The 23025-nt window shown below is 39.0% G+C and overlaps 1 protein-coding gene across 2 annotated transcripts in view; it reads left to right on the forward strand.

Annotated features, from left to right (window-relative positions):
• The window catches only part of ENPP3 (ectonucleotide pyrophosphatase/phosphodiesterase 3), a 54544-nt gene that overhangs the window by 9214 nt on the left and 22305 nt on the right, over nucleotides 1-23025 (forward strand). For both annotated transcript variants that reach the window (XM_088140842.1, XM_088140849.1), the window contains exons 2-14: nucleotides 530-608; nucleotides 4530-4652; nucleotides 6164-6289; nucleotides 8372-8432; nucleotides 11295-11392; nucleotides 11806-11885; nucleotides 16027-16146; nucleotides 17022-17131; nucleotides 18548-18613; nucleotides 19235-19307; nucleotides 20786-20894; nucleotides 20996-21124; nucleotides 22773-22804. In XM_088140842.1, the coding sequence (XP_087996968.1) occupies nucleotides 530-608; nucleotides 4530-4652; nucleotides 6164-6289; nucleotides 8372-8432; nucleotides 11295-11392; nucleotides 11806-11885; nucleotides 16027-16146; nucleotides 17022-17131; nucleotides 18548-18613; nucleotides 19235-19307; nucleotides 20786-20894; nucleotides 20996-21124; nucleotides 22773-22804 (1206 nt within the window). The remainder of the gene's footprint in view (nucleotides 1-529; nucleotides 609-4529; nucleotides 4653-6163; nucleotides 6290-8371; nucleotides 8433-11294; nucleotides 11393-11805; nucleotides 11886-16026; nucleotides 16147-17021; nucleotides 17132-18547; nucleotides 18614-19234; nucleotides 19308-20785; nucleotides 20895-20995; nucleotides 21125-22772; nucleotides 22805-23025) is intronic.

The raw sequence follows: 23025 nt of genomic DNA on the forward strand, positions 1-23025 counted from the left end.
AGGACACAAAAGTCCTTGGAGGTGGGTTGCATGCAGCTGCCAACCCCTGTGTTACATACCTGGGTTTCATGAGGTTGATGTGATTCATCCCTTTTCTTTGGTAGTCACAAGGAAAGTAGAATTCTCTGCACACTTTTTAAAACAAACTACAATTCCCTATAAGTCTGAATCCAGATTACAGCTAAACTCCCATTATCAAATAAGATAAGAGCAAAATCATGGATTATTTTAGTATGTATTTTAATTGCACTGATATCTTTCCCTCCACTTTTCTTTATACCATGGGATTCTAAAAAATCGCAACACTTTTTGCTGATAAATCATTGACACACTAAGAAGATTGTTCACTCAAAACTAACACTCACTGATTTCAGTGAGGTAAGCAGGTCCTTGCATTGAAACAATATCTCCTTTTAATTGCAAGGACCTTTATATTGAACAAGTGTATTGTTTCTGCTTTTTGTTGACAATGTAGGTTCACACACAGAGGCCATGAATTTTTAATTTTTTTTCTTCCTGTTGTTAACAGGTTCTTTTCATTTCTTTGGTGGTTGTAGCCCTTGGACTAGGCTTAGGACTTGGACTGAAGAAATCTGTGGAACCACAAGGTATGTTTACTTCAACTGAATCAAAACTGTTAAGAAGGGGCCATGTCACTGAGTTGATATACCTGTATTTATGTTGTTTCATGTAAAGATTCCTCTGATTCAAGCTTGACTCATGGTGACAACATGCATATGCTATCTAGTCTTCTTGACAACAGCTTTAAAGTGGTTGGCCACAGACTTTTGGGCTTTTATTTATTTATACTTCCCAGGCCTGTCTTAGCCTTGAGATTTGTGGTGGTCTCCCATCTAGGTTTTCACAAGATTGGAGCCTTCTGAACTGATAGCCTGAGAGAGATTCACATCCTGGCCACATGGGCATTCTTTACTCACCAGCTAAGAGAACAGGCTCTTCACAAGTTCAACACAGAGCATATGAGTAAAAGACTGAAAAAGCCTCTGCCTCACTAACCTAAGAGATAATTGCTGGGATTTCTGTAATTTCCTTACCCTTTTTCAATAAATCTTGTTATAAAAAACTTTGGGAGAATCTCGTGAAAAACTTAAGATCAGCAAAGGTTGGCTAAGTGATGCCAGTCATATTACATTGCTTTTTTGTGGGGAAACAGAGATTTACATATATTTTGTATATGCTAATTTAGATGCAGAGACATAGATTTAGAAAAAAATGAACAAGTCAAGATGCTCTTGCATCCTGATCACTCCATGGGCACAACCGTAGTTTTCCAAAGGTTTTTTTCAACTTCCTAATCTAGCCTATAGCCTACAGTCCTGGATTTTCTGGTAGTCTCCTATATTAACTATTTCCAACTCTGCCTAGCATCTGAGCTCAGACAAGGTCACTCAGATGCTGTTGTCTGATAATGCTTTAAAAATAGTAGCTACAATTTAACTAGAAATACAACACAACCCATCAGACCTTTGATATCAGGCAATTGACTTGCCTACTCACTTTTCTTGGTAATTAGCAACTCCAAAGCCCTTACTCTCCTTTGTAGTCCATTAGCATTGAACTGGACTTGAACACTACCTAGCCCTTTAATAATAGTAACATAGGGCAGTCAGCACTGCAGTTCAGAATGATCTAAAATGTTCAGCCTCATTAGATGAAGAGCTCTGTTTAGGAAGTACAGTACAAGCTGCTAGAGGAAGTTGCCACAAATGAATGATAAGGCACACAGAGTGCTTTTTTACTTGCACTCAGTGTTGTTTAAAACTTATCAAATAAATCATTTACAATACAGCCTTCACAAAATAATCATAGGATGATTAACATACCATGCCAAGTAAATATAGGTGAAATGAACTCATCCTTAAAATGCCAGTGCTCATACATTACTATGTCTTATGACTAAGAAAGTAAATAACTGCTGCATGAGTGAATGCCCTTCTGAAAAAAGATTTTGAATTCTCAGTCTTGACTGATTTTACAAAAGTTTTTAAGATCCTCAGGGATAAATCTTAGGATTAAAAATGTATTTCCCTCCTTCTAATAGCAGTTAGGTAGTGAGTGCCAAGAATATTGCTGTTACTAGGTTGTTTTTAGTTGTCTTCCTATTTTTTTCCCCCTCTGTATGAGGTTGTTGTTAATTGCTCAGGGTCATTTTGATTGGAGTGGCATACAAGCTGGAATACACACACACACACACACACACACACACACACACACACACATTCTTTTAGAACCAGACAGGGCTGCTGACACAAAGGGCAGCTCCTTCAAAAGATTCTGAACTTTTTGGCAACTAAGTGTTAGTTGGAAATGATAAATGGAAGATTGTGAGTGGAAAGCCTTGCTTCAGTCATTACATCTTCCGTTTTCCTCTCCAGGTTTTTTTTAATTCCATCAAACAAAACAATGGGAACAATTTGTATATTAGTCTTTTCCCTTCCAAGATAAATAAAAGGTGTTGGTGATTTATTATCACTAATATTATTATCATAATTATTTATTAATATAGTTCCCAGGGTAGTTTGTATGTGGTCAGTGAAAAAAGGCAGTCTATGTCCTCATACTTATGATCTGAAAGGTAAGAAAGAAAAAAAGGGAAGAGGAAGAAAAAGAAAAGAGAAATCAACCATTCTTAAATTGGAAACTAGTTCTTTGTAATTACAACAAGCAGCATCATGGTTTTTAGAGCCAGCTAAAATTGCATGACAATGTTTCTCAATGGATTTTCAAAAAAAAAAAAACAACACCCGAAGAAAATGATAGGGAAAAGGCCTATCAGTGTCTTTTTGCCTATTTCCCAAGAAGTGTGAGTGAGTAATATTTGGAGTTTCCCATGGTTTTTCTGGGAAGAGTCAATTTTTAAAGTAACAGTACAGTTAAAAGAAATATTTAAAATACCCCCCTCAACCATTTAATGTCCTAAAATGTCCATTGCTGAAAACCAGATCATCATATGAAATTCTGACATATGAAATACTGCTTAATAACTTTTTTGATAAAGGTAATAAAATACGGCTTAATACCTTTTTTAGTAAAGGTAATAAAGACTGCTTGTTTAACGTTCCTAGCAAATATGTGATCAAACAGAAACTGGCAGCCTCTTTCATCTTTTTCATGATGAGTCACAATCCCTTGAGAACCATTCTTTTACAATTTGTCAAGGTGAGCCAACACAATAACCAGCTGGACACTGTTCAAGAAGACAAGCTTGATGAAGAGTTGACTCTTTCAGCAGAATTGAGGAGGTGGTCCTGCTTTTTTTTCCTTCCCATCTCCCTCTTCTGTGACTTAGAAAAAGATGGCATCTAGGGGGCATCTGGAAGGGAAATCTGATCAAGAAGAGATAGGAAGCAGAACCATTCGGCTGAAAAACTCAGTCTGTTGGAGGAGTTTGCTTTTCAGAGTGGTTGATGGAATGCTCTGTTTCCCAGTTCATCTCCTGGTGCTGCAGTGTTCCTGTTGAAATTTAGGTGAGGGAGGATAGACAGACAGACAGACAGATGATTCTCCTTAATCACATCTGATTTAGCCTTAATATTCTATCTAAATCTAAAGGATAGGGGAGGATTAATATTCCTAGCATGCATAAAGGAGGAAGAGAATAAAGTTATAGGAAGGAGCTCAAGATAGCCTTCTAGGGACCAGATATTCAGGTGCCCATCTCAACTCCTGGACTGCATATGCATCAAGATTGAATCACACCATCTCATGCTAAGCTCCCTTGAGTAAATTGAAAAGGAGTTGAAGATTTTTACTTTTGTCACTGGTGCGGTATGACTTTGGTCTGGCCTATATTGATTGTGCATATTAAAAGCAGGATACAGAAGCCTCCAAAAATGAAAATCAGTGTAGTTTTAACTCAGATTAGTCACAGGAGATTTTCAGATCAAGTGAATTTCATATTTATATTATAGTGCCTGGTTTCCTGCTATTGTGGTATGGCATGAAGACACAGACACAACTAGGTCTTTGAAAGGTAGCTGGAATCATAGCATATAATATCAACTTAGCTGTTTATCAGCTAGGTCTGCACAGATATCACTGTGCCTGTCACTGTTTAATTGCATTAGTGTGGTTATTGATGAGGCATGGAAAGATTAACTTTCAGTGAGCTATGATAGTTCATTCCTAAGTATACTGGTGATTCAAGATAGCCTTGGACATTAAAGAGAAAGTGATAGAGAAGTGATTGAATTCCCTATTTTTACATTCTGATGCTATTTGCAGAATTAGAATTCATATAATTCATTGCATAAAATATGCACATACTGTAAATCAAGTCCTATGCTGCAGTAGATGTGTGAAGCTTCGCTTGGAGTCCACTTGTCTGAAATGAAAGTACACACTCTCTCATTCTCTCTCTCTCTATATATATATACATACATACGCACGCATGCATGCATGCCCACACATATAATGCATGCATGCATGTTTGGGTGATTTACCTATGCACTTATTTTCATACAATTGGAAATAATTGTTCATCTCTTTTTAAAATTCTCTTCATCCAGTGAGCTGCAGATTCAGATGTAATGAGACATTCAGTAAAGAGACATCAGGCTGTAGTTGTGATGACAAGTGTACAGAACACCAGGCTTGCTGCTGGGACTACCAGGATACTTGTGTGCTACCAAGTATGTGCAATTTTCCTAACCAGCTGATTTTATCCTAGACTGAATCTGATTTTCAAAGCAAATGGACCATTCTGCTTCCCAAAACATGAACAGCTCTAGTCAATGGAGCAGAAACTGAATTTTTCTTTCCATAGGGAAATCAATAGGCACTGATTTTATGTATGGTTTGGCTAGGTCAAGTGATAAAGAGGCTCATGACTGCTCACTGAATCTTTGCCAGTGTCCACAACCATTTCAAACAGTTGCATGAAGTTCTACAAAATGTGTCCTTTTTGGGGGAATGAAGGTACAGTCTACACACAGAAAACACTGTAGCAACCTGGACCTTGGTGATTCTGTATATATTGTTGAACTTTAATTCCCAGCATCTTCAGCCAATAAGACCTGTATTAAAATGTTAGCAAGTGTAGTTCAGCAACATTTGGACCATAGGTTTTCGATTTTTGATACAGATTAAATCTGTGGCAAGGGCATTACATGGAAAATCATACCCAGAACTTGTATGTTTATTGTCAAAAAAAGCACTCACAGTCCTGGCAGTAACATTTGCTGGTACTCATTGGCTTAATAAGGCAAGATATTAATTAACCTTTTGATCATGTGAAAATCCTCTTCTTTCATTCATTATGTGCTTCAACATAGTGCAAAACACTTCAGTTTATCATAGTTTTACATTCTACATGAATCAGAAACTATGGTTATCAGCTTCAAAACAGTCTATAGTTTAAAGCTGATTTCAGATCTTGCCTTATTCTGAAGCTGGTAGTTATCATAGTTCAGAAAAACGATGGTTAATTGAAGACATTCATATTACAATGAAGACTTCTGTATCACATTCAAATATAAAAAGGAGGGGAAGGGCCAATGGCTGGCTCAGAGGTAGCTAAACATAAGGGAGCCAAGCTGGTTCATATCCTGGCTTATCACCATGTCTGTCTGAATATGGACTCTGTATGAAATACTCTGCATATTTTAACCTTACAAGGTAAACTATATGTTACAACTTATTTTTAATTGCTATGGCTGCTCTGCAAATTGGAAGATGATTTTCAAAAGCCTCCCCAGGGGTAAGAGTGGAGACTGTCCCATCTAAGCTTTCTCAAATTCCTAAATTCCCAAAGCATACTCATAAATGCATCTACCAATACAGAATAATTATAGCAGTAAGCAAATCCCATAATCCAAGGATATGAGTGTTTTAGAATATCTCTCATACCACCATCATTTAGAAATCAGATGAAAGTACATTATTCCTGAAAAGCAAAGACCTTTCACTCTCATGATCAAGAAGAAAGCAAACTATCCATCAGACAGGAACAAAACTTCTTAAGGATACATGTGCATTAATGTGCACATACAGGCACATGGATATACCTTCAGGAATATATTTTTAGAAATATTCACACTTTTTCACTGAATTCCACTTCCAGGATTGCTTTTCTTGTTGTATTTTCATCTAGGTTTTCTTACAGAGGTGCATTTATATATAATAATCATTTCCATTTCTGTAGCTCAGAGTTGGTCTTGCAGTAAATTACGTTGTGGTGAGAAGCGAATGACCAACATATTGTGCTCCTGTTCTGAAGATTGCTTGGAAAAAAAAGATTGCTGTACAAACTACAAAAGCATTTGCAAAGGTGAGGTTGAATTTTTCACAAAGCATTTTGATATATTACCAGGGATATCTTTTGAAAAAAAAAGATGAGGGCTACCTTGTGGTACTGTTCATTGATAACAATAATACAAGTGGGACCTGACACAAAATACAAAACTAACAAAAGTACTCCTTTTTAAAGTCTCAGCTGACTATCCAATCATCATTACCTCCAGAATACTCCTCAGAGGCTTTTTATTTATGTATTTATAATTTAGATTTATAAGGCTGCCCAGCTCAATACTGAGGTTGGGTGGTGTAAGATTAAAAACATAAAGATCACATTCCACATAACTGGGGAAACAGACACTCACATGAGATGGGCACATCCTAATCTATTCCAGAGCCTGGGGAAAAAACAAGTTGTCAGATATCATTTAAAGCAGTGTTGGCTGTGGAATTCTGGGAGTTGAAGCCCACACATCTTAAAGTTGCCAAGTTTGAGAAACACTGATTTAAAGTCTTGCAGGATTGAGGAAATCTGAATTTCTGGAAGGGTACTATTCCACACAGCAGGCACTGTGACAGAAAAGGTGTGCTTCTGTGATCCCATCAGATGATATTGCTTAATAGATGGGACATGAAGCATGTCCATTCTCTCAGATCTTATGGGGCAGGCAGAAATAATGGGAGAGAGACAGTCCCTCAGATAGCTGGTCCTATGCCACGAAAGGTTTGATAGGTGATAACCAACACCTTTGAACTGTACCTGGAAGCTCATTGGTAACCCATGCAGCTTGCATAATAGAGATGTTACATGGGTATATCAAGGTATGTCCCTAACTGCTTGCACCACTGCAATGATCTTCAAGAGTAGTTCCATGTAAAGTGCATTGTAGTAATCCACATGTGAAATGACCAAGGCATGAGTGATCATGGCCTCCCACTTTGTACTGGATGCTGATGTCTTTTCCTGTTGGTTGAGTGGCCAACCAAAACTCCTGAAGCCTCTGTTCCACCGAAGCTGCTCATCTCCCCTTGTCAGCTGCAAGGAGTGGAATCACAGTTGGGCAAGGTACTACAGGGGAAAATTTTTCACTTTGTCACTTTTACATTTTCCTTATTTATGAATAGTTGTTGTTGTTTTTCTCCTTGACTTAAAGCTTTGCCTTAAGATAGAAAGGTTTCTAGGCTAACCTTTTCTTTTTTCTAGGTGTTGTTCTCCAGGCTAAACTTTTTCTGCACTTCTCATTCCTTCCCTGTGTGTAGGTGGCCTAGGGAATGGCCTTGAAGGACAGGCAGAAGAGTTGCTACCCAAGCAATGATCAGACAAGTGTGGCTTGAGTCCATTCCAAGAAACTAATCTGAGTAAACATCTCAGGCAGGCCTCTTTCTAGTTCACACAAAGATAAAGAGAGGGAGAGGGGAAGCCCATTCCGACTTGCAAGATTCTGTTACTATAGCTGTTCCAATCAAAGAAGTTTTAGAGCTATCTGGCATTGGTTTCTTAATCTGGTCTACCTTATACAGCTTACATTGTGTATGCAAGTTTCTATGTGTATCTGTCTGTCTACCCACAGCTCCACATTTGTTTATGTCTTCCATAACTCTTCTCAATTTGGAAACACAATTTCTTTCCCTGCCTGAGGTCCCCAGTTAACTTAATGACTCCAAGCAATCTACCAGCAGCCTCTTTTTGCTCCCCTTAATATCTAACTCCATTTACCTTAAGGCTCCTATTTCCTCTGTTTCTTTTCGTTATAGATCAGTGCAACCAGATTTTTAGCACCCAAGTTAACTTCCTTCTGGCAACCTCCCGCCAGTTTGCGTCAGATTTTAATCTTTTTACCTGTTTCTCAGCTGTACTGAAACCAACGGGGTTACAGCAAAGTTCAGCCAAGCATGCTAATGCCTCCCTTTTGCTTCTCAGAAGCAAACTTGTTTGGTTAAATTCCTAACAATACAGCTAATAGAATATATTGGGTCTCTCTGGACTCAGCTCACTTGTATTTATTCACCTAACACAGGCTATCCTAAAGATAAAAGAAGCTAACACCCTCTTTCTCTCTCTTTTTTAATCTGAATGTCTGCCACTAAGATGTATCTTCTCATGTGTGCTTTTCAGGAGAAACATCATGGCTGAAAGATCAGTGTGCCTCTTCCAGTGCTGCCCAGTGTCCTGCAGGGTAAGACAGGTTGCAGGTTTAACAAGCAGATTAAGAAAGCAGGGTTGCTTTGCTATATAAGTATTAGTATAGTATAAGTATTAGTATAGTATAAGTATGCTATAAAATAAGGTAGTAAAAGAAGTTTTGCTTCTTTCATTGAAAAACATTATTTCAAGCTGATACAAACATTTAGAGGCCTGTTTATTGAGTTAGTGCTAGTTCAAGTACATCAATAATGAAAGTGACATCTGAGAAAGAGTTTGGGGCTCTTGTTCCTTTTATACCTGCCAAGATGTTTTTGCCCACCAGTGAGTTTCATACACCACTCAATTATGTCTGTTTATTTCAGACATCGTGCGCTTTTTTCCTGCCAGATGGGTTAGGTTTAGGGTTAGGGTTATCAACCAATGGTTGACAGTTACCTTTGTGAATTTATGTACACAACCCATAATCAGAAGAAGGATATCACACCAGTGGATGACATCTGTGGCAGGCAAAACCTTTGATCAAGTCATTGACTTGCTTTACTACCACTGATATGTTTGGCAGGGTGGAGGTGGGATCTCTGCACTGCAATTAACTTATTACAATTTTTATAGGTACCAGCCCCATTCAGGCTTTATTACAATGGAAGAGTCATTGTAATGACTAGATAATCCCTCTAAATGATATCCACCCCACCTCTCCACTGCCATCTGTCTCATAAAAACTGCCCCTGTCTTGACTTGCACTTGACTTAGGGTTCCTACAATGGCTGCTGATATGGAAGCAGGCAGAGATACACATTGGCTCTCCTCCTGCAGAGATTGGCACTGAATGTACAAATACCTGCAGAGAATCTGATATTAGGTGGGATAGGAGAAAGTAGCCTGAAAGTTGAGTGCTCTGTTTCACCATAACCTGCAGGGAGCTGACCTCTGTACTGTATTGTGAAAACTTTTCTGCTATTTGCTTTCAATTTCCCCAATTTGTTTTGAACTGACCCCACCTTCAATGCTGCTCCTTTGTATGTGTTCTGGGAAATAACGTCTCTCGACTTTCCTCTTTTAGAACAATGCATGAGATTGATGTTAATGCATGACATTGAAACTGGAACAGTTTTATTCGGAACATTTACACCCTGCCTCTTAAAAGCTTAAGAATGTTTGTCCAAGAGAGTTTAAGGCTGTTTATACAGTTTTCACCTTCTCCCTTTAAATTTATTTATTTATTTATTTATTTATTTATTTATTTATTTATTTAGGAGCAGGAGATCAGCCTAGACTGAAGGTCACTGTGATGGTTTCAGAAGTTCAGTTGGGGCCTTCTTGACCCTAGCCTAGCACTGTACTGTATTGTTACCCCAAGCAGACTTGGCAAAAACTCCTTTTAAATAAATACACAAACACGAGTTCCACTCCCAGTTGAAATAATATGAAGAAGAGAAGAGGAAGCACTTTTATCTCTCCTGCCACTTAATGTCTGTAAAGTGACAGGAGAGATGAATCAGCCTGCTAGCCCTCACTCTGAGCATTGATCCCATACGTTCCCTTCCACAAAGTATATGTGAGTTTACTTTGTAAGGATTTTGGCTTACCATTCCCAAGAAGTTTAGCGCAGGGCATGCAGTCTCTTTAAATTACATTGTAAGCATTTGTTTGTTTTGATTCTTCTGGAGGGACAAATGGCTTTGGAAGAGAGAATTACAGAAAAAAAAGCTGGCACCCTGAGCCACCCTGAGTCTCCTTCTCTTCTCTGCTTTAAATCTCCCTGTCTAAAGGACCACAGTCATTTGCATGCAATAGTGAGCTTGAATCTTAAACTGAGATGTAATCAGCTGGCAAGAAACTGTTCTTGAGCTTTATCTAATAACATATACCTGTTCCAATAATGCTTCCTTTTAAAAATAAGCCAATAGACTCCAGACACTCAGGCATATCTGAACGTCTATAAGATTGATGAGGTTTGAATTGAACGTGTGACCATATAAGTGCATTATTGCCCCTAAACCTGTGATTGCAGGGCAATGGTCACACTTTCCAAGCTATGTTAATAGTTTTTAAATGGGCTAATCACTTGTGACATAACAGAGGAGTGGATTGCATAGTGGAGGGTAAATAATTTCCTAACCGGTTAGAAGATGTGTACAATACCTTTTCCAAGCCTGTGCTCTCCAGAAATGTTGAACTTCAACTCTCACAATTCAGACAAAGTTTACTTCAGGTTAGGGAAGACTGAGTATAAAGATCTTTGCAGCGATTTTTCACTTTTCACATGTTGTACCACCCCCAAAGCTCTCCTTATTATGATGTGTGTGTGAGTGTTATTACTGGCTCATCACCAGTAGCAATTCTAATTTTTGGTCTAATTGTTCCCCTATTTTTCACATTCAGCATATCTGTAAACTTTGGACTGTACCCAATTGTCAGAATGACCAGGAAAATGAGCCCTGATCAATAGGCTTCTGCAAAGCTATAAACCTGATCTCTGTTTCTGATTTGGCTGATTGTTGAAACAGCAGTGTAGCTAATTATGAAACCATTACAATCTGAATATTTTTATTCCCTGTGTTTACACTGTAACCTGTCCTCAGGCTTACTTCTCTCTTGCTTGTTGCTTTTATAAAGTTTTGTTAGCCTGTCTACCTTTTAGCCATGTATCTTTTTTCAGGAACTTTTTTTCCAGGGAATTAAAAGGGTTGAGACAGAACACAGTTTGATGCTAGAGTTCCTTCCAGCTGGAATGGGATGTTCAGATTGGCTTCCAGTGGAATTCATGAATAAATTCTTTTACATCCTGTATCAAAATACAAAATATTATTAGAAGTAATTTTTTTTCAGCAAGTAATTACTATAATGTTCCTAACACAAAGTAAGTTATGTATGTTATGATGTCTTCTAGGTTTGAACAGTCCCCACTTATTCTTTTTTCAATGGATGGCTTTAGGGCTGAATATTTGGAAACGTGGAGTGATTTAATGCCCAATATTGCAAAGCTCAGTAAGTAAGCTCACTATTTTTAAGAAGATTTGTGGTGAATGATCATTTTCTGCAAATGAAAGATGCAACAAAATTTCAAACGGTGGAGTGTCTTGTACAAGATATTCCATTTAACCATTCCTTCCCCTCCAAGAGGAGTTGAATTGATTACCTGTAATTATACAGGATGGAAGTTGACTTAGTTCATCCTGATGCCCCCATCTAATACCCTTTGTTTAAGGACTGATTCTGCTTATTGATATTCCAGGAAGAAAATGCTTCCAGGGAAAACTCACATAAGTTTATTCTATAATTTCCTATCCTTTTTCAATTGGATTGAAATGTGTTGACTAAAGTAGAGGCAGGGGAGATGTGCAAAGTCCCTTGGAACAAAAGTGGCTAGTTCTCATTTTATTTATCATATTTGATTGTAGAAACTTGTGGGACTCATGCAAAATACATGAGAGCAGTTTATCCAACCAAAACCTTTGTAAACCACTACACTATTGTTACAGTAAGTACTTGTTCTGCCATTTATCATCTGCATTTTATTTGCTATTGCTCTGGTAATAAGACAGCAGACAATATAAAATTCTCTTCCTAACGACCAGATGCCCAACATAATCTATCTATATACTACAAAAGCTCTCACCTTCAACTGGATAAAACAGTGCAGCATAGGGCAACAATTTTTGAACCAAGGAATCTAAAATGGGCTAACTTACAGAATGCTTCCAAAATCCAGGACCCATTACTCCTGTGGGATTGAAATTTGGGAAATTTGTGGCCAGTTCAGCAGTGCTGAATCAATTGATTGTCATGGGTGTATCCCCAACCTCTTTCCTGCCTCCCTCTGTCCCCTGTGCCCAGTTGGCTGGTGGCAAGGCCCAACAGGCAAGCGGCGATTGGCTGCTTTGGAAACAAGGCTCAAATCTGAAATCTCTTAACAGTGGTGGGCATTTAGGGAAGGATGACGGAGCAACTTGGACGCCTGCTGGTGAGGTAGGGCTGGATGCAGGGCTGAACCCTGTTCCTCCCTCAAGAGAGGGGTCCTTGGGGACATGCCAGAATGGGGAGCGGGGATGCAGTTTTCCTCATGGTCAGCGGCTCCCTTTGTCCATCTCCCCCCATCAAAGTGGCAGGCAGTTCTGCAGATCAGCGGAGGAGGAGGAGGAGGAAGTGGAGGAGGAGGAGGAGGAGGAGGAGGAGGAGGAGGAGGAGGAGGAGGAGGAGGAGGAGGCTTCACCAGAGCTCTTGTGAGGGAAGGGCAAATGGCACAAGCCTATATTATATCTGGGGAGGGAGGGAGGGAGGGAGGGAGGGAGGGAGGGAGGGAGGAAGGAAGGAAGGAAGGAAGGAAGGAAGGAAGGAAGGAAGGAAGGAAGGAAGGAAGGAAGGAAGGAAGGAAGGAAGGGATCCCTGACCTCTTTCCCACCTTCCTCTGGCCCCTGCACCCAACCGGCTGGTGGCAAGGCCTGACAGGTGAGTGGCGATTGGCTGCTTTGGAACTGAAGCCAAAGTTTGAAATCTCTTAATGGTGGTGGGCGTTGAGGGAAGGACGAGGGAACGACTTGGAAATCTGCTGAGGTGGGGCTTGTTGGGGGGCGCTGGCAATTGACGGGTGACTTCTCTTCCTCCCTTGAGGGAGGGGTCCCTTAGGGACACGCAGAATGAGGAGCATGTTTGCAGTTTTCCCCACAGTCTGCAGCTCCCTTTGTTCTAGCTCCCCCCAGCAAACTGAGAGGCAGTTCCACAGGGGAGTCAGCAGAAGAGGAGGAGGAGGAGGTTTCACCAGGCCTATCCTGAGGGTCATGAGGGGAGGGCAAATGATGCAAGCCAGCAAAGATCAAAAACAGTTAACTGGCAGTTAACCCCCTCAATACCCTGTCCTATCTCATCCCCACCGGTACAGCACATAAGATACAGAGTTACCGCAGGCTCCCCTCTACAGTGAACAGTGAATTTAATACAGTGAAGTTAGTTCTTGGAACGGTACAGTAACTTAGTTCTCAGAATGCCAGCATTTAAGCCAAAAGAGCATTCTCCATCCAAAAAGGAGGTTATGAGTGGATCTGGAGAAGCACATAACTTTGCAAAAGAAATTGGTAAGGAGACCAGGAAGCTGGAAGAGAAGTAGAAAGACATATATTAGAAAAGATAGTAGCTGGTTGACATCCTAAATTAGGGCATACCAAACTGAAACATCAGGTTTTATTATGTCAGCTTTAGTGGCTTTCAGCTAATTTGTTTGTAGTACTATAGTTGTATGGCATTGATACCTTGCTTCCTCTTTGCTATAATTTTGGAAAGAGTGTAACTGTGGATCTGATGACTATTTCGTAAAAAGTCAATGTTTCTCAATTTAGTGAGGCTTATTCCACAGTATCTTGGTGTCCAGAATACTCACATTTTCATTCATTTTTTAAAATTACTGATTTAAAATTTAATAATTATAAATCACAAACTAGCTGCAAAGAAAAGCAGTAGTCTGTATGTACAATCTGTATTGTCAAGCATGCCTCTGAATCTCATTAGACTTTGGGAGCATACTTAGAAAACACAAATGGTTGATGACTAACCCTTAGTTTGAAAGTTGGCCTACTTGTATACAGCAATAGAAAAAAAAGTAATTGCTAATGATACAAAGAAACTTGAGGGCTAGAAGAGTTTGTAGAAAACAATATCACATCTTTGTATTTTAGTAAATTGATGTTTTGTGAATGACTACATGCGATTGTGGCAGCCATTTTGTGAAAGTGACCATAACTTTACTTCAAAATTCAAAATGTGCCCTCTGGGAGCCTCTCCCAATCTGATCTTCTCTGCATGTGTTCAGCTACAGAGAGGGTTACAAGAAGTATCTCTTCCCAGACTGCACAAATGTGCTTTGCACATCCCACTCTTGTTTCCCATAAAAACAGTTTGAAAGTGACACAGACCATTGATTTTTCATAGATGGAACTTAGACAAATGAAGAAGCTTGTCTTTTCAACTGGTTCTTCTTTGCTGCTGCTTTTAGCTTTTACTAGACGACCCATGACCTGTTGTGACATTGTTTCAGAGATAATTTCTTATCTAAACATAGAAACAGAATGACCAAGGGCAAAAAGCAGTGGGAGATAGGACAGGGTATTGGGTGGTTAACTGCCAGTTAACTGTTTTTGATCTTTCTGATATTTAATAAATAAAATCAAGTTATATTTTTACTAGTTACACTGAATGGCATGTGAGCTTGCTCTGTTCTAGATGTAGGGACTGACTGGAAATGTGCTATGTGCAGACTAAATTGGAAACTACCCACAGTAGTTTTCCAGAAATATTATCTTCTGCATTAGCTTCTATTGCAAAAGAGTCTATTAATAGAATCTGGATTACTCTGAATTGGTAGTTCTCTAGATCACTCAAATAGATCAGTAGATCACATATAATTATGTAACAACACCAAAAACGAAATTATTCCCATTTCCTAAATTACACAGCTTAAACAAAGGAAACTTGCACAGAAACAGTAACCAGGAATCACTCGTCCATGGAAAAATAGTGAGATACTTTTGGTTCTGTTCCTGTCAACCCAACAGTTCGAAAACTCACATGAGTAGATAAATGAGTACTCTCACTCTGGTGGGAGGAAAAATGCTGGCGGCGCCTTGCAAAAAGGAGTCGGGAGCAGTTGCCGGTAAGCGTGAAAAACAGCGCGCGCCCAAAAAGGGCGCAAAGCAACGGAAACCCCGCCTCCTGTGCTCTCCAGCTGGGCTCTGCCCTAGGAAGGAGGCACTGGCAAACCACTTCCGAAACACCTTGCCTTGAAAACTGCAAAGGACTTGTCCAAAGCAGTCACTGCAGAGTCGGTAACGACTGAGCGCAGATAAATATATATATATATTCTCACAACACTCTGTGACATAATTAGGCCAAGAGTTAGTGACTCTTCCATGGCCACCCAGTAAGCCTGATGCCTGAATCTCCCCAGTCGTAGTTCAACATTTAAATTTCTATTTTGAATGGAATCTCAGCAAAAATAATGGACTCCAGATAACCTTTTTCAGATTCCATACAAACAGGGGAACTGCAAGAGACAGGATGAGCATGCTAATCACAGCCTTATGACATCTTCCCTTCCCCCCCATCCCCAAAGCAGAGTTGGAATGGTTCAGCTTAGGCCATAGAGTTCAAAGCCCAGCTTAATGCAGGAATCCAGATGACAGCACCTCTACTAGATGGTCATTCTGTCTCTGCTTGAACACATCCAGGGAAGGTGAGCCTACTACTTCTCTGAGTCATTCATTTCATTGTTGGATTGCTTTCACAGAGCATCTATGATGAAGGAAGGTTGGGACTTTTAACTGTGTGGAGAACCTTTAATGAGTAGAGGAACCTCTCCAGCATAACCAGTTGCCCTCCATACATAGAGGATGATGCAAAAGGACTGTGTCATTTACACACACTGCACTTCATCTGAATATAAGTGGAGTATCATCATTTTGTATAATGTCTGCAGGAGGTGTAAGTGTATGTCTTTTACAAGGCATTTAAATCCTGCAAACCTGAAGTCTTCCTACTCTTGATATGTAACACTGCAGTCCAATAGCACAAATCGGAGAAGAAAGGTTAGGCAACTGATTCATCTGCACTAAATATGTGTCTTTTTTCCTCAGGGCTTGTACCCAGAATCTCATGGCATAATTGACAATAATATGTATGATGTGAAATTAGACCAGAGCTTTTCACTTTCTGGAAGTGCCAAGTCAAATCCTGCCTGGTGGGATGGACAACCTGTATGTACCCTTGAGATTTGTCCCTTGGTGTAGATAATCTTGATTTCCCAATAGCAAATTCTATTGTTGTGCTGAAATAAGAGTAATGCAAACAGGCTTCATATACAACTTCAGGGCAAATGAAGATGTTGTTAATCCCTAGTGGGGAAATGGCAATAAAAGCCCTCCACATAAAAAATCAATATGGCTTTCTAGATTTCAGTCTTGGCTGGCCCACAGTAAAGCACATTTTGTTACTAAAAACTACTGATGAGTGAATAGAGAACTGGAGACATGAGATTTTACAGTTGCTAATTTTTAGGCAATGACTGTTCTTAAGGACTAGCCATCCTTAACTCAGTTCTGAAAAATTGAAGCCATAAAACAGCCTAGTTAGGGCATTCCCCGATAAGCACCAAATTGTTCCTATAAATAGCACAGGCTTCCACAATCCGTAATCCTCCAGAAGGGTTGGACTTCAATTCTCACTATGCCCAACTAGCTTGCTATTATGGGAGTTGGAGTCTAATATCTCTGGAAACTACCAGATTAGGAAAGGCTGGATTATCATGTGTTTAAATTGTGAAGAAATGACCTTCTGTTAAATTAATGAATCCATAAAATCACAGCAGAACTCCAAGCAACTGCATAGTTAGTCCCTTCAAACTTCAGGTAATATGAAAAGGTCTTGATTATACAGATGGAGATCCAGATGGAGATCATCCAGACTGAGATCCAAATGGAACCACCTGGGTTAGCCTTTAATGACAGAGATCTCCATAGCAAGAATTCCAACACTAAAACCTCTATTATACCTTGTACTAATTTGCCTTTTACTATGTTTCTTATTACTCATGGATATTTTAAGATACTGATTTTGTGCATACTTCTTGCAGATTTGGCTTACAGCAATGTATCAAGGTTTGAAAGCGGCTACCTATTTTTGGCCTGGATCTGACATAAAAATAAATGGATCTTTCCCAACTATATACAATGTATATAACAAGTAAGCTAAAGATGAATACACACACACACACACACACACACACACACACATATACACACTAGGTTCTCTCATCAACTACAGATGTATTTATGGGAATATACTTTTTAATTAATAGTATGCCTGAAGTGCAGAAAACTGTATTACAGGAATAGAAAACTGGCATTGAATTGTTGTTTCATTCATTTTACAGTTACTAAATCATTATTCAGTAAGTCTTTACCAATGACACCTTTGAATGAAACTCAGTTCGTAATGATTATGTGGACATCTCTGCTGTTGATTCAAATGGGTGCTTCATTCAAATAGTCAATGAAGCAAAGTGTCTCTTCAAAGATATGCACAGTCCTTCCTCACCCCCCACCGCTTTTTTTTTTTTTAATAAATAATGCCTGCATTAAGAAAGCAAACAGTTTTGTGTAATAGAGAAATAAAGGGACACACATTATACCAGGCTGGGTATGAAGAACATGATAGTGACTCTTTTCATTCTTCTTTCATGTACAATAATTGCCTAGAATGGTGGTTGGCATGTTTTTCAATCGTGGCATTAGCATAAAAATGCTCTGTTGGCCTGAAGGGCATTCAGTAACTCAGTGGGTATGGGAGAGGCCACATCTCTCTTCTGAAATCTTGCTGCCTCCTTCTGGTTGAGACATCGTCTCACTCTGTCTAATTGAAGGGTCAATTTTAGTTGGCTAGGAAAAATACAGCTTCTGTTCTACTTTATTCAATGGGCTTTCCATCTTAATACTGACTGGCTTATAATTCAATCTATGTGTTTTATGAATAAATATTGCATAACTGGGAGTACTGGATATATTAAGTAGCAGCATTATTTTGGTGAGGAATTAAGATTTCAGGCCACTGAGGACAGAGTCAAAATGTGTCTGGCCCACTCAGTGTCAAGTTTCCTTTGGCATTTTGAAACCACTTTTCATCTCCTTCATGTTATGTTCTACCCCGCCCCACCCCACCCCACCCCAAACAAGAGGACAGGAGATCCACAAGAGAAGGATATTTCACTCATTGACTGTTGCAGGGAATTGGGGTGGGTGGGTATGTTTTGTTTGGACATTTTTTGAATACATAGCTTTTATAACAGCATTTACTCTTAAATAATGTTTCTACAGTATTTACATTTGTTTTATGTTCACACTTCAGAGTCAACCAGATTACCACTTTGTCTTTGCAATTATCTGCTTGGCTTTTGCTTTATAAAAACATACGTACAGAATGACATATGTCTCTCACAAGAACATTTAACCAATGTTTCATTATTCATAATGGGAAAATTGGAAAGCGCTGATTGTCTTGCTTGCTATTGGCATAAAAACGTGTTGTTGGCTTGTCCACCAAAACAAAGGTCTCCTTGTTGCCATGATTTTTTCTTCTAAATAATATTTTTATTCCTTGTAGATCAGTTCCATATGAAGCAAGAGTTTCAGAGCTGCTAAAATGGCTAGATCACCCCAGATCTGAGAGGTAATAGCCATGGAAGCTTTTATGAAAAGACAGTGTCTGTTCTTGTAAGATGCTAAGTAAGCCAACTAGTTACAGTATATGTGCCAAACAAGAAATATGATTTCTCTTATTATCATCCTCCCCTCCCCCCCCCTTTTGTTTAATCTCCAAACTTGATTGTTGCCACTGTCTTCCCTTCTTGCTATTAACATCTCCTCTAAGGCTACTTGATCTGAGCTGCAAAAATCTGCTAATCACTGGATGGCAGAAAGGGGGCACCTGAAACTTTTCCTGTATTCTTATGGTCATCTAGGTTTTTGCCCTTTCTTCCATTTCCAGAACTGGCACCAGAATGAGAGAAAACAACCCTGGCAGAAGAGAACAGCAGTGTTCTGGTTCTGGGGGATGTTTGCTCCACATCTTCCTTTGTTTTCAATAATTTCCTCTCCTATTCTTTCCTGTCCTAGGTAATTTGGCACTTGATGTGATTTTGAACTTTTAGTTCCAGGGGAGGGTAGCAGCCACCAATAATTCTGAAACTAGTAACTATTTTGGCAACATTTTAATTGATAATATATCTTTGGGTGAAGTGAAATTACTTTCAAATAATGAGTCATTATGGTCTTTCCTTTTAATCTGCAGGCCAGATTTCTATACATTGTATATTGAGGAGCCTGACACAACTGGGCATAAATTTGGGCCACTTAGTGGAGAAGTAAGATTCTTTCTCTCTCTCTCTCTCTCTCTTTTTAAGGGGGAGGGGCTTTACATTAAATTTTAGTTGGTATTTATATATAAAAGGTAGCAATGATCCATGTCACACCACATCTGAAACACTTTTTATTTATCAGATATAAACACGCTGGTAGAATAATATATGCCAAAAGCTGAACCGTTCCATGCTAAACACTGATCATGTATTTCCTGTTGCTGTAATGTGAAACCTCTTGCAGTCTGAGTATCTAGGAATGGATGCACTATACCTCACTCCCTCGGCTCCTCAGCCAACAGGGGAAAATTACTAAGGATACAAGCAGGCAAAATATATGTATATCTGGTGATACCTTAGACATCTCAATTTTATTTTTGAATAAGTATCCTTGGGTCACAATCTCTTTCATAGTGGTGAAATCACTGAAAGATGATTTTTCTTGTTTGTAATGCAAGAGGCTATGTCTCCAGGATTTGTCAAAATGTTGTTTTTCTCTCCTCCTGGAAAAACACACACACAGAGATACAAAATCTTTAAATGAGGACCGTAAATTGTAGAGAAAAAGTATTTAACTCTATTTTACATGCTCCTTTTCTTGCTGATAGTCTCCCAATGCTATTTGCTCCTGAAAGCAGACAAATAAAAGTCAAAATGAAACCAACAGAAGCCAAGGGAGTTTGTAGAAGAGAGTGAATTCCAAAGGAAAGGATTAACTTTGCCCTAAACACCTCTGTTCCAGTCCAGATTAGAGTATCAGATGCTAGATTTTTTTCTGATTTAGTGTAGTTCAGAGTTTATTTATTCATTACAAATGCTTTTATGCTGCTTCAATCATTAAGACTCTTAATGGCTCACAGCAGCAAGATAATACACAATAAAACAATAATGGTAAACATCTTCATAATAATGAACTTGATCATGAATTTAACACTTTCAAAGGGATAAGCTCTTGCAAAAGAAACAATGAAAAGCCTTGAGGCACCATAAAATTTATTTATGTCATTCTATGGACCATAGTACACTTCATCAGATCCAGGAACTGTTATCTTGAGTTAAGGGTAACATGAGAAAGTAGGAAATAATTGTAAACTATGGGACATTTTCATAAGAAAATGATACACTATAGATAGTGACAATCATATTATGAAGAAGTACCAATCAAGGACAACTGTTGTTTGTGAAACAATATACTCCTGATTATTTTACTAGACAATATAGAACAACTATATAAATATTGTGTAGGGGTGGGGAATGGATGTATATTTTATTCTGATAAATATGATGCATAAGAATGTCATTAATAAGATTAGTTTATTACTTTATTAAATGTAATCCAATGAAAAATTAGAAACCGATAATACTTGCAGTCCCAAAATGATTGGTCTTTTTTATTGTATTGTCTATTGTGATAGACCTGATTGCAGTCTTTGACTCAGCATGAAGGATAAAATGCCAGTTACCCCTTTTCTCCTTTGGCATAGATAATTAAGGCTTTACAACTGGCAGATCGGACCCTGGGAATGTTAATGGAAGGCCTGAAGCAAAGGAACCTGCATAATTGTGTCAATCTTATCCTTCTGGCTGATCATGGTAACATTGCTTTGTTCTTCACTGTTTTAGTAAAGAGCTTTGTCAACTTTGGAAATTCAATATTTGTTCAACTGCATACTATTTTCCTCTCCTTTCTTTAGGCATGGATAAAATATCATGTAACCAGGTGGAATACATGACCGACTATTTTAATAAGGTTAATTTTTATATGTATGAAGGCCCAGCACCTCGCATTCGAGCAAAAAACGTTCCAGAAGACTTTTATACATGTAAGTTTGGACCACAGATTCATAGAACTATAGAATTTAAGCCAGAGGCTTTGTAGAACATTCAATTCTAGGGATTCTCCCTAGCTTAGAGCTATGTCACCTGTCACCCATGAGAGTTTGTGGTGCTTGAATCTCTTTTTTCAATTTCTGTAACCCCCAGAAATTCAGTCCCTGAAAGTTGGTGGTAAACTACTAAATAATAGAAATGTGGTTTTCAGATGGAAGCCAAAACTTATCTTTGGATAGGCTTTTTAAAAAGGCTTAATGACCTAAAAATACAACCTTCTTGAAGTACCAGCACTAACCAACCCATGAGATTTCATCTATTGAAGCTGTTCCCACCCTTCCTGCAAATATGCACAGAAGGCAGGACTTGTCCACTGTAGTGTTGCTTTAGCTTTTGTCTGATGATTCAGTCAGGGAGAACTCACAACTCTTGTAGACAATTATTCGCTTGTGAAACTGCTGAGAATAATAGTAGACCTCTAATATGCAGCCTGAATCTGTCCTCCTAGTACTGAAGTCCATTACATCTAATTCTATCCTCTTGCGCAGCAGAAAACAAGTATTGGCTCTCTCCTTGGTTTCAATAAGCGCTTGGTGTGTTACTGGGTGCCTGTATAGACTGAACTGTCTCTCCCGAGTTTCTGCTCAAGCTTAGAAATCTATGGGCACAGCCAATCCTTGAATGACAAAAAAGTATGCTGCCTTCATTACCAAGCTCTCTTCTGCCACGCTGAGAATAGCAAGCGGTGGCGACCTTACTGTTTTAATGTGGGACAAGTTAAGGGAAGTGACTGATGGTTTCCTGGCTTCATTTCTCCTCCCACCAAATGTAACCTGCTGGTGGGAAAACAGTCACCAATCCCTCTATTCAGTGTGTGTGTGTTTGTGCATGTGGCGGGGGGAGAGTTTGGTGAGTATAGATACAAACTTGGAGTGGCATGTTTAGCCACCTGTCAAGATGCCTGAATAACAGGTTGTAGGCATGGAGGTACCCGGTGACTGAGTTGGCAGTCAGACAATTTCTCAGAATGTATAGTGCTCTTCTGAAAGAATGCTAAACCAAAAATAGCTCAGCTGAGAGATTTGGGTACAGATGAGAGGTGGATGAAGCAGGAGGAAGCAATCCATAGTGAATGAGTGCCATCTTTGATGAATGTAGCAGGAAAATGGCAGTGCTGGCAGAGAGTTCAGTCCACCCTCATGGTTGGCAGCACCCAAAAGTAACCTCTGGATAGCCATGGAGTTCACTGGAATAGATGCCAACCCACCACCAAAGTAATACAAATAGTTATAATAATCACCACACAAAACCTTTTGTTGGCAGAAACAGCAGAAAACCTGTAATACATATAGTGGTAACAAATCCAGCAACCCATTGCTGGGAGAATCCACATCTCTTTCCCAGTTCAAATCAATCTTATGTACAGCACAGAACTAGCAGCATTTCAAAACGGTGTTTATCAGGAATTCCAGGTAATGGGACTTCTGGGGGTGGTGTGGTGAACTTTTTGTGGAGCTGACAACTGTGGCAAAGACCAAGGAACAAAGACAAGGATGCAGAGTAAAAACTGATTATTTAATTTAATGGAGAAGAGTAATACATTATATATATACTGCATAACGTTTATTTTCTTCCAAACAGTTGATTCTGAAGGAATTGTTAAAAATCTTACGGTGAGTACATTTTTATCCTTATTGCTAGTAACGGTAATAATAGTCCAAACATTTTGTGAAGGCTTCACTACTGAAGGGTAATTTCTAGCACATTGTTACTGTTTTATTTGAGAGAGGTGATACATACAGAAGATATCCGTTTTATATCACGCCTTCTAAGGGAGGTTAAGTGAAAAGATTCTGAAAGTTGCATCACTTCATAAGAGACTTGTAATTCTGGC

The sequence above is a fragment of the Python bivittatus genome, unplaced genomic scaffold (genome assembly GCF_059951505.1).
Source record: "Python bivittatus isolate LINGU-HERP-01145 unplaced genomic scaffold, Pbiv_v1 ctg000020_np1212, whole genome shotgun sequence".
NCBI lineage: Eukaryota > Metazoa > Chordata > Lepidosauria > Squamata > Pythonidae > Python > Python bivittatus.